General features: G+C 34.5%; 1 protein-coding gene across 2 annotated transcripts in view; it reads left to right on the forward strand.

The window, feature by feature from the left end:
- The window catches only part of LOC150094635 (uncharacterized), a 73,279-nt gene extending 57,832 nt beyond the window's left edge, over positions 1-15,447 (forward strand). The window contains exons 3-4 of one of the 2 annotated variants that reach the window (XM_090410904.1): positions 8,679-8,837; positions 15,149-15,447. In XM_090410904.1, the coding sequence (XP_090267030.1) occupies positions 8,679-8,837; positions 15,149-15,343 (354 nt within the window). In that variant the 3' untranslated portion in view covers positions 15,344-15,447. Of the gene's footprint in view, positions 1-477; positions 578-8,678; positions 8,838-15,148 lie in introns of those variants that run through there. The other variant, XM_090410905.1, reaches the window with a different exon arrangement.
- The last annotated feature ends 690 nt before the right edge of the window (positions 15,448-16,137 follow it).

Below are 16,137 nucleotides of genomic sequence, written 5' to 3' on the forward strand. Positions count from 1 at the left end.
AGCTTCACTGCGTAAGGTATCTTGTTTGGCAATTTATCACTTGGGCGTTTTGTGTGAGGTTATTTAGTTTAATACGCATTCACAAGATATTTTGACTTCTATTAAACAGTAAGACTAGTTTGTTTATTACATCATTTCCGATATTTGTGTGAACGTTACAGTTACCACGTGCAAAGAACAAGTTTCAGTAAATAAAAGGTATGTATTCAAAATTTATAATCTTAATCGTATACTAAATTGTATACGTAACATCTAAATTAATTTAAATAAATTTCAAACTCTTGATTATCTCTCAAATGAAACAAATTGCTAACTACAATTATATAGAAGTATAGAAATATTTCACTATTGATATAATTAAGAATTTTTTCAGTACTATTTTTCAAATAGTACTGAAAAAATTCTTAATTATATCAATAGTGAAAACGTTTTTTTAATTTTATTTTTGTATTTATATTTCTTGTTTCTATTCTTCAGAAATGGATAATTCAAGAATATTAAATCAAAGAGACAAGGGAAAATATGCTTGGAATGAGTATCTTTATGTTAAATACAAGATTGATAAGAAAGGTTCAATTCAATTTTGGCGATGTGAAAATGAAAACAAAGGATGCAAAGGTAGAATCTGGACAAGTGTCAGTGATGGATCACTAATTTCTGAAAAACAGGAACACACATGTAGCAGTTCTGGAAATGCGGCCATAGTAATAACGCAAGAAGTTAGTGCAACAGCCAAAAAATTAGCGGATACGACAATGAGCAACCCATCACAAATCAGAACTCAAGTTCTACAAAATGTTTCTTCTGCGCTATAAGGAATGCTTCCAAATCATAGCAGTCAGTGCAGAAATATCCAAAGAAGAAGATTAAAAAAATTTAAAATCCACAATTAATCCTGATTCTAAGGAAACAATAATTATTCCTGAAGAATACATAAATTATGACTTCAGTCCATCACAATTGCAACGTTTTTTATTGGCTGATTCTGGATCAGAACAGATCGACCCCATGAGAATATTATTTTTTGGTCGTGAAAGCCATGCAGTGTGGAGCCAAAGCATGAATGAATTATTTATGGATGGCACACTTTTACTTTCTCCCCCTCTTTTTGCTCAAATTTTTGTTATTTTGGCTAGAAAGGATGGAGGTCCTGTTTTCCCTGTTTTATATTGTTTATTACCTAATAAGACTCTTGAAACATACACAAAATTATTTTATATATTATACATGAAATGTGGCCATTACTAGATCCCGAAAATATAAATGTTGATTTTGAAATTGCCATTCATCAAGCGTTACGTATAGTATTTACACAAACACAAGCAAACATAAATGGTTGCTTTTTTCATCTCGTACAAAATCTTCGTAAGCATTTAGCTTCATGCAGTCTTTTAACCAGATATAATTCTGATGCGCAATTCACTTTAAATTCAAAAATGATCACTTCGCTTGCTTTCGTTCCAGAACAAGATATTATTTACGCTATTTCTGAACTTGAGAATCATTTATCCAATGAATTTGAACCAATTTTAGAATGGTTTACGAACACACACACAGGTCGTCTAAGGAATAACAGAACCAGGGCTCCACCGATTTTTCCCTCAAACGTTTGGTCTGTGTACCAAAGAACAATAAATGGAAGCGATAGGACAAATAATTTTGCGGAAGCCTGTCATCGAAAACTGCAATTGAGCTTTGGCAGCAGCGCAAGTCATCAAAATTTATGGACTTTTATAAGTGGACTACAAAAAATTCAAAAAACATATGATGTTGATTATGAAAGAGCAGTAGCAGGTTTTCAACTTGAGCGCAAACGTAGACGTTACGATGAAGCTGACCAAAGAATTTTGAAAAAAGTTATTATTTACGATAGGAAAAATATAATAGAATATTTACGTGGTATTGCATATAATTATAATATGAATTAATAAATTCAAAAAAATTGTCTTGAATTTCATATACTTTTTTGTTTTATTGTATATATGTAACATTTGTAAATATGTTTGTTAATTACAAAATAATATTAATAAATGAATTAAAACAAAACTATATTTTTTCTTTATTTTAATACTGTGCAATTATACCTTTTCATTTTTAAATCATTTTCGGGCCACTCTTTTTAACCATCTCTTTCTTAAACGATCCTACAAATTTTGATATATGATATAAACGATAATATATAATATAAATATTTATTAATTAGCTGACTCATTTTTTGTATGGGAAATTTCAATATAACTTCTATACAATTCGTAATTCTACACAATAAAAATAAACTTAATTATAAGTGAGATTTTTCAAATTTTATGTTTATACCGTTCTTTTAACTCATTTCTCAAAAAAAATATTATTTAAATTTACCTGGTAATAGATCAACAGAATTGTATATTTGATCTTTTATTCCGTCGCCCATTTGGCCATCGCCCATTCGCCGTCGCCCAGTTGTCGTGTACCCTCCTCGAAGCTTTCTAATTAGCTTATCTCAGGATGACATTGGTTACACACACACACACACACACACACATATGTGTGTGTGTGTGTGTGTGTGTGTGTGTGTGTGTGTGTATATATGTGTGTATATATATATATATATATATATATATATATACATATATATACATATATATATATGTGGGAGGTCAAATGATTGATCTGAAAAGGTCTGATCATCAAAGTGAAATTGCCGATATATTCTGGTGTTATTGCACCTGTCTTGATGGTTCACATTCTTTTTTTATTGTGCGCTTCTTTTTGAGCTAATTAGGAGGCTTTTTTTTTCACAGTGGCAGCCTTTCTATGTATTCTGAGCTTTAATTTGTATCGGCTTTGAAGTTTGTGACTTCCTTATTAATATCTTGGCATCTCTGGTCCACAAAAATTGGTAATTTTTTCTATTTTTGCTTTTCTTTCTTGGTACAACAGATTCTGGTTGAATGGTGTTAAATATTCGGATAGGAAGATTGGTGTATTGTCTTGCTATGCGTTCAAGTACTTGGCAACTGGTTTTTTCTGCCTGTTGGCTTTTATGAGATTGTCTCTTGTGGACTTGCTCGTAAGACGAATTATGACTGGTGCAGGTCATGGCAAGCCTTGGTTTTTGCTCTTCCTAGAAATTTGATTTACGGTCTGAATGTCGTTAAGCTGTAGGGGAATATCAATTGCATGTCCTATTTTTAAAACCACGTCTCTGAGGTTTTCTGTAGGTGCAGTTTCAGGAAGACCGTTTATGATAAGATCTTCTTTATGTTGTTGCTGATTTAAACGTTCGTATTGTAGTTTTAGAGAATGAAGTTCTTGGCAGAGTTTGGATGTCTCTTTCGTCAAATTGTGTTGCTCATTTAGTGCTTAATGCTCATTTTAATGTCTTTTACCGTTTGCAACACTTCTATCGCTCTGCTAAATGATTATGTTTTACCAAATCTTCATATTCGCTAGATTTTTTTGTTATTTGTTCGTTCTGTTTATTAAAGAGTTCTTGCACAAGGTTACTAAGCTGGCTTTTATGGTCTCTATACCGTTTTCTATTAGTATATTTAAAGAGTTGAAATTATAGCACTCACCAGCATCTTTTTGTCTGTTCAGTTCGTCGTCTGATTTTGCCTCCAGTATTATTATTATTGTTCTTATTATTATTACCCAAGACCTCATGGAGTCAAAGACTCATCTGGGAGGTCCTTTTATCACACACACAGCTCATCATACAGTGCTTTGAACACATTCAAACTCCCTGCAGACACCACACTTTAAGGCAAGGCATTCCAATAATTTACAAATATGCACGAAAAAAATCTGCCTCTCACTCCCCTACTCACGCCTTCTTTAAACAGTTTCCAGGGATGACCTCTGGTTCTCCCCCGATTTCCCACTATTTTCTGTAGAACCTCTACAGCATTGATCCTTTAACAATCCCTTACCAACTTGTAGGTCTCTATCATATCTCCCCCTCTTCCTCCTGTCCACCAGACTCTGCAAATTGCATCTCCTCAATGTTTCCTCATACTCGACATTCCAGAAGTCAGAAACTACCTTAGTCAGTCGCCTTTAGACCCTTTCCAACATCTCTTCATCCTTCTGATAACCAGGTGACCAAATCTGGGCACAATAATCCGTGTGTGGCCTAATCAAAGCCTTATACAGCTGAACAAGAATCTCCCTACTTCTACACGTCAGTGTCCTCTGCATCATTCCAAGAAGCTTTTGTATTGTCTTCACAATTTTGGTTATATGTCCCCTAAATTTCAGATCCTTAACCACTATCACCCCCAGATCTCTTATTTCTTCAACCTCCAACAATGTATCCTCACCAAGCATAAATTCTGCATCCCATCTTTGTTTTCCAAATTTTAAAACCTTACATTTTGCAACATTCAACTCACATCCCCATTTGCTTGCCCAATCACTCAATTTATTCAAGTTCTTGCAAGGCCACAACATCTTCACTACTCTTCATGGTTCGCCCCAACTTTGCATCATCTGCAAACAACTGAATATCTCCATCCAAATCTTCACCTATATCATTAACATACATACAAGTTAAACAGTAATGGCCCTAAAACAGATCCCTGAGGTACTCGGCTAGTGACTTTCCTTTTCGTGGACATTGCTCTTCCATTCACAACTTGTTGATACCTATCAGACAGCCAATCTCCAATCCAATGCACTAATCTAATATCCAACCCCATCTGCTCCAGTTTGACTATCAATTTATCATGAGGTACTTTTATCAAAAGCCTTTGCGAAATCCAAGTATATCACTGTGTATCCTTCTCCTCTGTCCAAGGAAGCAGTCACTTTATTGTAATAAGTAAGTAGATTACTAAAATATGACCTCCCTTTAGCAAATACATGCTGTCCATCAAAGATGATACATTGTTGTCAACCCAACTCTGGATCCTAGTTCTCACAAGCTTCTCCAACAACTTAACCACAATACCTGACACACAGATAGGCCTATAGTTTAATGTTTGAGTTCGATCACCTCCTTTATGAAGTGGCACAATCTTGCCCTCCTTCCACTCCTTAGGGACTTGACCGAGTGCAAGACTCGTATTAAAAAAATATGTCAAAACAGGTGTCAACTCCCTGGCACATTCCTTCAGAATACGTGGCAATATATTATCAAGTCCCACAGCCTTATTAATATCTAGTTTACTCAACTTCCCATACACCTCTTGCTTACTTACAGTCAGTCTCTCCTCCCCATCAATCTCTCAATCTCTCCATGAAGGCACATTCACAAGATTGAAATAATCAGCTGCGTCATAGGTGGCTGCTTTAGGTGCGTTTCTTTGTTCTTCCTACAGAGTACACACTTCCATTCCTCGCCCAGTTGTATGTTGCCCAGTTGTTTCTGAAAACCCGGCACATTTTAAGTGTAGAATCCTACTGCATTTCGCAGAAGTTATATTATTTCCGTCGGACGATAAATCCTCCAGGCATTTGATACACTTCATGACTCACCTTTCTTCCCTTGGGCAGTTATGACGTGATTGTAAAGATGGCGACGTCCTTTGTTCTTTGCTTGTTGTTGACCACGGTCCTCTCTGTTCACTTTTCAACACTTCACATATTGGTTTCTTCTAAGCCGATCTCGTTGAATTTTATATCACTGTCTTCGGCGTGATAAGTGAATAACACATAATATGAACATAGTAATAATAATAATAATAATAATAATAATAATAATAATAATAATAATAATCCAAGAGCTCTCTTCTAGAGACCAAATATAGTATCAAGATATTTCAGGCCTCCAATATGCTCATATTATGCGATAACCTCAGTCAGTATACACCAGGGTATCTCAAACTATGTTCTGCGGAAGGTCAATAGGTGTTCCGCGAGAATTTCTGGAATTTTTCATTTTAGTTTCCTAAGCATTTTTCATGAATAAATATTTTATAGTAGAAATATTCTGAGGAGAATAATATTCGTAAATATGTCGAAAAGCTGAAACCCAGAACGCCTAATAACATCTCTGTATCGTTAATTTTCACACATCGAAATATTTCAATAATCGGGAAAGAGAATACCGCCGTTTATGACGAACATAAAAAATTGCCTGCAAGCCAATTACAACAATGAGCGGCGTGTTCTCAAAGCTGAACGAAACAACATCTGTGTTGCAAATGTCAGTGACCAATCAGCAAAGAAGTATAAAGAAAATTTTTCCACTAAAATTGAAGATCAAGATAGTCTGTGTCCGGTTCTCAAATCTATTAATACTGAATAGTTTCTTCGCAGTGCCGGAGTGCCGTGATTTTTTTAAAAGTAATAGGAATACAGATTTAAATTCTAATACGAATAAGAGACAAGGCACTTTGTTTAATTTGTATTAAGAAATCTCTTATTGAAGGTGTTTGTGACGGAACAGATAGTGAGTCATCCACCTCAAATATACAAAAAAAGTTATCCACCTCAGGATATACAAAAGGAGGGGAAAACTACCAGCACACAGGAGAAAAAGTCTGCATTCACTCGTAAGTACTTATAATAATATTATAATTTTTTGGTGATCAGAATGGGATATGTCAATGAAAATCAGCACGAATTAATTTAATGGTGGTTTAATTGACGTCTACTTAATTAATTATCAATTATTAATTAATACATTACAAAATAACCAAGGTGTTCCGTGAAAATTTCAGGATTTATGAAGTGTTCCATCGTAGAAAAAGTTTGAGAAAGTATTTTCTCAATATATTTTCTGGTATTCTCGGAAGTTCATCATATAGACCAGTGATGGCGAACCTTTTTACCCACGTGTGTCAGACATCTTTTTTTTTTTTAAATATTGACGTTGTTGATGTGCCACTTGCATACATGCATTATAAATTTAACTACATAATCATAGATGGTGACTTATACATATCATATTAGGCTATTTATTTAATAGGACATTGATATAAAGTCTATGAATTCATATTATACAATTAATTTAATAAAGTGAAATTACAAACTTATATTACATTTAATGACTTTTCTGTTGCTGAGTACTGGTAGAAAGTTGCTTCATAGAAGGGCTATAGTGTGTACATTTTAATGCTACACAGGCAGCGCTCAAATCATTGCTCAATCTATTTCTCCCTTTCGATTTGATATTATTTAAGGAAGAAAATAGAGTTTCACAAGAGTATGTAGAAGAGAAATTGTTAGAAGAGCTTTAGCAAAGATTTTAAGAGCATGAAAGTTTTCGGGAAGACTATTCCACACGCTTATCAATAACACCATATTGTTTCTATCAATATCTCTATCAATAACACCATATTGTTCAGTCTAGGCATCTTGGAAATTTCTTCCACTTCCTTTCTGTGAAAATTTTAGTTTTTTATTAGTGCTAGCTGCCATTGTAAACGGGTTCACAAATTAAAAAAAGAGCACAATTATATACAGCAGTAATTAATAAGAACTTACAATTACTGGAAATGAATTGTACACCAGCAACTCAAATTACTTAAGTGGCAGACCATGCAAGACTACTACTACTTCTTTCAGCAGGGTTGCCGGATTTATTACCGGTACGTTCATAGCAACCTTGTTACGTTTTACTCTCTGTCATGCTACTAAATAGCAGCTATTTAGTTTTGTTGCGACGTCATCGTAAGTTGTTACTATTTGCATTATTTAACGAAATTTAGTGAATTTTTATTGCAGCTATAAAAATATTTTCATTATTTACTCAGATAAATTCAATATTTAATGCTGCGAATTATATTTTCTGTTAAAGTGGTCTCAAATATGTTAGAACTTGCATTACTCAGTCGAGAGACTTGGAATGCATGCATGAACGAATTTCACACAGAAGTCAAATGAAAACTTTACGTTTATAATATATGAAACATGTATTTATAAGTTTGTATCGTATAATATTGATAATAATTTTTATAAGTTTTTATAATATCATATGACTATGCATAAATTATAATCATTAAGAAAGAAAACATAAACTTCAAACACTCGTTGTTTATAGGCTAGTTACAAAATAAAATAGGAATAGGCTAACTATAAAATATAATTCTTTCAATGAACCGAAACCTACCTTCGCCTTAACTGAGAGCGATCTTACATGATTTATCGCAGTTTCTTCATCAGAATACCATTATCTTTCAATATCCAAGGTGTGTCACCTGAAACCCTCAAGTGTGTCAGTGCTGACACACGTGTCATAGGTTCGCCATCACTGGTATAGATGATGCCCTTCCGTTGGAAAGATCTCGGTTCTAATCCCATCTAGGACACGAAAAATCTTTAAAAGGATTTTTTTCTCATCTGTACGTGAATTAGCCATTGTATGGAATTGGTAAGATTATCCGTCCAGGAAACTCTTTTTTTGATTTCTTTCTTTCTTTCTTCATTCTTCCAAAGCAGGCAAATCCGCCAAAAGAACACATGCAATTTTCAGAGACAATATACTGGTCTCATTGCCTTAGTTGCTTCTGCTCTATTTCCAAACAACTTCAGCCAATCATTAGACGATAAAAATCATCTATTATCTGAAACATTGTCATCCCACGATAACTGTTATCCTAATATATGTGTATGTGCGTGTGCGTGTGTACTATTAATAATTATGATATACGGTATGTATACTTATATTTTCTCTCTTAGAGCATTATGGAATTTAATCGTATTATATGAGTTCCATCAACTTTTGTGTTTGCTTTTCTACTCTATAATAGGAAACAAGGAGGTTTCGTATTCAGTTTGATTCATACAAAGGAAGAAACGGAATTCAACAGTGTGAAGAATGCAGTAGAAAGTTTTCTTTGCACTTTCCGATTAAATTTTCCACAAGTATACATTCAGTAAATACTGAAACCGAAGAAAATATTCAGCAGGTAAAGTAGCTGTTAAAAATAAACAAAATGATATTGAGTTAACTTTCTTATACTAATTGAAAACCGTAATTAAAATTCTCGAGATACTGAAGAAGTAAGGAAAAAAGATTGGATATAGATCGTGAATTCATTTTTCGTCTCCCACTACTTTGACCCTAAATACATATGAAGATATTAATGATAAATAAAAACTTCGTTTTAAACATTTATTAAAGATGATAGAATTCTTTAGAAAATAAGCAGTTGCATATCATCATTATTTTTTTTTCATGGTCGAGTTAATTGTAACTTAATGAAAATTGTCTTTAGTATTATGAAGTGGTTTACTTTGTGTTTATAATTTAATTACCATATAGTCCACGCGGTTAGCCGAGTGACTATGCGCTTCGCAACTATATGCCTGGGAAAGGAGTGTCCCGGGAGGGAATCGAACCCGGGACACTTAGGACCTTTCTCAGACATAACCAAGTTAGCCGGTCTTGGGCGTAGACTGCAGAGTTTTCTCCCCAGCATATCTGGGGGTTTTCCATCCCCCAAAGCAGGCATACCGGCCTTGAGAACTCAACGCTTCTACAGATATATGATCCCCTGGAGGCATAGGGCTAACCACCGTATCCTCGTATAACAGTTGCGGTTATGAATAGAAAATCCTCGACACCGCAAGGTAAAAGAGGGGAAAAGGAAGAAGAAGATAGTATTTGTTATGAAATGTGATCATACCGGTTAAAGGGTTGTCTAACTCAGCTTCGGAAATCCATTAATTCATAGACAGTCCTAACTCACGCTCTTATACCAGTCGGTTGATTCGAGAACCGCTCAGCTACTGAAAATATTTGCATAAATATTTTAAATATCACTTTTACCACATAGTTGCGGTAAATCTGCACTTTAAAAAAATCTTTCTAGGAGCATTTACTAACGTATAGATATAGACCTGAAAGGCTTCAATTTGGCATGAGTAAGATATTAATATTAAAATGAAGGATAGTATATATCCATTCATGTTTTATAGCCGAATATAGAAACTTTATTAAAGCCTTCGGCATTGGAGTTGCTTGAGTGCAGTAATCCCTCGATTAATGCGTCCCCGATTAGTGCGCCATTTTTTTTTCGATACCCAAATCGATTAGTGCGCCTATATGCATCTTAAAAATAAATGTTACAGATTTTAAAAATTTTCTATCTATATATTTTTATAGCTAACAATTTTAAAAAATCACTCACCAGAATGAAATTATTTAGTTACAGATTTAAAACATTTTACAAAGTTATTTTTAATGGCATACTACACTACTTCCATCTATACTATGTACACTATGTTCCAAATTTTTACCGCCAAAATTTATGTCGTCTGCTATAGTACGCCCACAGATTCGAGACTCTTCGACACTTCTGCGTATGGTACAAAAAAGGATAATCCATTCCGATAATAGGGTAATCAATCCGTCTTCTGGGATGAGTTGTTTATTATTACACGTCGGAAAATTAACTTCTCTTTTATGATCATTGTAGTTTTTAAAGTGGTAACTATTTTGCTTGTATAACAGTTAAGAAATTTTATCTATAAAGCACGTGATTTCGCGTGTTGGCGACCAATTCGTACGTCCTTCATTTCTTTCTCCCTCTCCTTCAGTGATAACGTCCAAGAGTTAATTAAATCTCATTCTGAAGAATTGAGTGATTCCAATCTGCCAATTTTAGATGCACAGCAGGAAGATCCCGAAGAACATGAAGAAAATTTAACCACTGATAGTCAGCCAAAAGAGATTTCACAGAAACAATTTGAAAATATTTTTCGTACAATCGAAGTTTTTAAGCAGCAGTGGTTAGAGGCTGACCCTAAGAGAGAAGATCAGCCTCTAATGATGAAGAGAGAAGCAGTAAAATTTGCAGAAGAGTAGAAGAGGCAATAGGGCCATACCGTCGATTGTATGAAAAAAAGAAACAAAATGCCAACCAAACTACGTTAGCTCAATTCTTTGTTAAGAAGTATAATAATAGAATTTATATTCTGAATATATTTTATTGTCTTTCAGTTTCATGGTTTTCCTTTAACTAGGCCCTGAGACATACCTTAATTCTTTTATAAAAAGATTAAGGTTCAAAAAAGAAATTTGAGGAACGAATTATACTTTTCCCATAGGTTATTATATTCCATTAGTGCGTTTTCGATTAATGCGGCTGTTTTAAAGAACGCATTAGACGCACCAATCGAGGGATTGCTTTATTCACTACTTAAAAGACACAAGCCTTGCCCAGAATCCCGTATGTTCTCCTTTTATTAGTGCTTAAATTAGGTTTTTACTGACCCAATAGCTGTTTTTAACTGTTGGTTCTCATCAGAGAGTAGGCAGAAACCTAAACAGAGCAAAAAGAAAAGAAAAAAAAATTCAAATTAGGTGGATATTGAATCCAACATTATTTCAAAGGCGAATAGAGAAACTACAAGAGTTTCATGCCGAATATAGATAGAAACTATAAACGTTTCGGCGGATCCAAGCGTAAGCAAATCTTTCTACGGGTTGCCCCTGTCATGAAAGGTTTTTCTTACGCTTGATCCGCCGAAACGTTTATAGTTTCTATCTATATTCGGCAGGAAACTCTTGTAGTTTATATATTCGGCTTTGAAATAATGTTGGATTCAATATCTACTTATTATATTTATCATAAGTGAACTCTCGGTAGGTGCATAAATCACTTACTAAAGTATAGTACTTTAGTACTATACAGGCGAACCTACTTATAAACTTTCAAAATACGAACAATTTGTACTTAAGAGCAATTGGTACTTACAAACACCGTACGGGCTAATAAATTATGACCCCAGTTCATTTATCGAACGCAGAATTCACGCTTACAAATATTTTACGAAGCCCGAAGTTCACCAATACCTTAATTATATGCTTAACAACATATCTTACGGGAAAAATAAATAAATTCAACTGACGAACATTCAAGTTACAAACACATTTCAAGGAACGCATTATGTTCATAAGTTGGGATTCCCCTTTACTTTACTATGCCATACTGTACTTTAGTACTATACTTTATACTTAGGCTGACCGTATTTCCTTGAGACAAAAACGGGACGGGGGTTATGTAATATTCTGTATTCATGAAAAAGTAAGACGATTAAAAAACGTTTTACTTTGCCCAGTATGTATGGTCATAAAACGTTGGTAATTATTGCTTCTGATTTGGTACGTGCTGAAGAAAATTTTAATTCATAACGTTTATTGATCAATGACGACAAGCAGTCATTTGCGCAAAAACTTTGGCCGTGACCCATAATATGATAAGTAACAAGAGCTTCACTTGCTGCAATTTTATCACTTTCGCTATCACCATCACGTCTCAGCATAAACGAGCTAATGTTTTTAACTGAAGCCAGAGTCTTTTCAGCATCCTTACGTTTCTGGCTATGTAGATGTCGCTTCTACCTCCATGAGCAACGGAAAAATGGACATTACAATGTTGGCATACCACTTTTGTTCCATCACTACACAGCTTGTCCAGTTTAATAAATTTGAATTCTTTCTGGAGATCGTCATTAAAACTGTAGTTTCGCCTCTTTTTTAAAGTAAAGCTTTAAAAAATAAAACTGAAAACTTTAAAAATTATGAAATTTAAACCACCTGCATTGAATAACAAAGCCACCGGTTAGCATACAGACAAAAAAAAAACTAACACTACAGCAGAACATACGCCGCGTCTGAGACGCAAGTGTTGCCAAAATGTATTTATTATTTTCTCTGAATAAATCACTGCAGAAATCGATAATTAGTATCGAACAATGCGACTCCATGGATGTACAAATTACTGTATCCATGATATCGATATACGATTATAGATTATGAATAATAATTTATAATCGATCGATATTAAAGTATATTTATAGATTTTATTAAAAACGGGACAAAATTGACATTTTTATTAAAACGACGGGATGGCCGGGAAATATGAAAAAAAAAAAACGGTCCTGTTCAAACCGGTACGTATGGTCAGCCTAATTATACTGAATATTACTTTCGGACATAGAATTAAGTATTGCATGGAAAGTTTTTTGCTCTCTAGGTTTCTGCTTGGCCTGTGATGAAAACGAACAGTTCAAAACAGCTGTCAGGCCAGTGAACCTAAATAAGCTGAACATACTTCTTGAGAGAACTCATGTTTTTTAAGCAGTGCATACTAAGGCTACTCCGGTGTCATAAATTTCGAAATTTTTAAAAGTCTATATTTGCTATAAAATATGGATGGATTCATTTTAATATTAGTTTCTAATTTAGAAAGAAAAAAACGTGAATGTTCATTTCCAAAGATCCAAGTGTCCACGCACGCGTGCATGTGAGCGAGTGAGTGAATAATCTAAAAGACGGTTGCAACATAAATTTGAGGTCCCGACATTATTCGCATATCAAGTTTGTGCTGGCTAATTTTAATTAATTGTCAGTGCACCCTTTTTTATTAAGTGGTCAGTCAATATTAACATTCTTTATAAAAATGAATACATTATATTTCGAGTTATGATATATGCATTGCAGCAATCACCCAATTCAGAATTACAATTACAATACGTATACATAGTGTGCCCGTTAAGTAATGAGACAACAATTATATCAAAACAAAGAACTAACATTTGGAATTGTCAGTTACTCAGATTCAACATAATCTCCCTAAAACTGCATATAATGTTTACATCTGTCGTCGTACAGGTGTTCGAAGGCGTGGTGGAAGTCCTGAACGGGAATCTCCTTCAGTGTCTGGGTCACACTGCATTGGATGTCCTCAATGCCTCTGAAGTGCTTCCCTTTCAAGACACACTTCATCTTTGAGAAGAGGAAAACGTCTACGGGAACCAAATCTGGCAAATAGAATTGGGGGGGGGGGATGTTCGATAACACAGATCGACTTCGAAGCCAGACTTAGCTTCACAGTGCGCGTCATTCAACAGAAACCAATTGTTGATGTTGTGGAACAGTTCTTTCCTGACATGCCGCATGCGGGCATACATACGTTACATTACTCCTAAATCATACTGACCGTTCACTTTGGTGTTCTCAGGAACAAATTTGCGGTGGGTAATTCTAGCAGCGTCGAAAAAAACAATGACCATTGTCTTGACACGTGATTTTTGCAACCTGACTTTCTTTTTGCTGGAGAAGACGTTCCATGCCATTTCGTTTCCGGATCAAACTAAAAACACCAACTTTCATCACCAGTGACAATTCTTTGCACCACATCACGATCTACATCAACTGTATAGATGAAATTTTGACATGCAACCCAGTGCTCTTTCTCTGTTCGTGTGTCAACGTGTGTGACACAAACACCAACACAAAGCTGTATAGCTAGTAGCCTAGTGGCTATTCTCCTGTCATAGGCAACAATTTCCCTAGCTTTTAACGCATTTTCATTTGTCCGTACAGAAATTGACCTCCACAGGGTTCATCCTTCAGGGACTCCCTCCCCTCTTTAAATGTTGAAAACCAGCGGAATGCTTGTGCACCGTTCAGACAATCATTGCTGTAAACTTTTTTTTAAAGGTCTTAATACTCTTCTGTAGCAGTTTTTCCTAATTTACAGTAAAGTTTTATCACAGCTCTTTGCTCTATGACGCAACTTCTGACATGCTCCACTCACACACTCTTACTTCAATGGTTGCAACACGAAAATGCTGCGTCGCCCAACTCGAAAGTTGCACCTGCGATTACAACACAGTCTAGCGATCAAAACTATAAACACGTTTGTTACTTTTATTCAAAGGGGGTTCCTGTAAAAAATCAATCTCATTACTTAACAGGTACACTGTATTTCTTCCCTGTTCCCCTCATGAAGTATCTCTCTCTCTCTGTTTCCAGTTCTCTAGTTGATAGATTGTTATAATCCGATATTTAGGATGTTTTCAACCGTAAAAAACAATTCAGCTTTTTTATGTCCGTTATTCCGAAAACTTAATCGCAGAACACACAATATATACAAAATAAAATTAATTATGCTAGAAAAACAAGATGGCTGGTGCTGTCGGCTGTAGTTTGTAGTTTCATCGCCTTCCATTCATTCACTTCTTCATCTCCGCAGTATTTATGTCAGTATTTATAAGTAAGGAAATAAAAAGACATTAAAGGGTTCGCTTTTTTTATAGCTCTGATTACTATATGCAAATATTAAAAATAACCTGATAAGTTTTTCGTTGGTTTTAAATATCGGCAAAAGCTCTGTAATTTGAGAACAATTTACCTGTTTACTTTATGTTGCTTTATTAATTATCGCTCATGTGATGTTAATGATTTTATTTAATATTGTTGTTTCAGGATTCACAAGAAGTTGTCAAAATGTCCACAGCATATAGGCATACTAACATTCAGGATGAACAGTTGAGGGAATTAATATTACTCTGTTTGACTGATTCTCATTTTCCTACATTCGTTGGACAAGTAGATAAAATTCTCCAAAATGTAACTGGAGATACAGATTTAAAAAACAAAACAACAACAAAAAAAACTTAGTTGATGATTGTTGATAGATTACTTTCCTCATATATATATATATATATATATATAAATATAGATAGATAGATCACCACGTATTGAATATAATTCATAGTCCGTAAATGTAATTCATTTTCTCGGTGCATGGGAACTTAATGCAACCTTGCCAGAGAATTTTCGTTCAACAACCTTGTGTTTTCAGTTATAAAAGATGCTAACTGTAATTAAAGTTGTTCATGCAAGTTGATTTGCGATATTATTTATTTAATTTTTTAAACCGAAACAGTTGAAGTAATATTAAGAGAAACCCACAGGGAGTCAAGCACTCATCGAGGGAGACCATACACCCACACTACCTGCACTCACCATCTTCAAATGCAAACCATTCCAATCACGCATGGCTCCATGCAAATAATAATAATAAAATATATAGCTCTCATCCCGTTTTTGTTTATATTCTCAATTTACATCGCTACCCTCTCTTCCTCTCCCGAGCCATCAATAAAATAAAATAAAAATTCAATGTACTAGTAACTTGTATGATCCTTTCAGAAGTTTGAAGGTCTCTATCATAGCATTCTTTTTTCTCCAGTGATTTGCAGTTCGACAATTTCTCAAACTATTTCAAAATCTTGTAAAGTGATAAAAGGACTTCACTTTACTTACATGTCATTCCTTGTTTCATCATTACAATTATTGACTGAGTTGCATCTTCAGTCTTTGCTATATGGTCCCTGAATTTCAACTTCATATCTACTAAAATTCCAAGATGCCTGTCCTAATCAGTTTATTCTAGCATAATCCCACCAATA

This window comes from Typopeltis vanoorti, chromosome 21 (assembly GCF_054136105.1).
Source record: "Typopeltis vanoorti isolate ZY-2024b chromosome 21, IOZ_Tvanoo_1.0, whole genome shotgun sequence".
Lineage (NCBI taxonomy): Eukaryota > Metazoa > Arthropoda > Arachnida > Uropygi > Thelyphonidae > Typopeltis > Typopeltis vanoorti.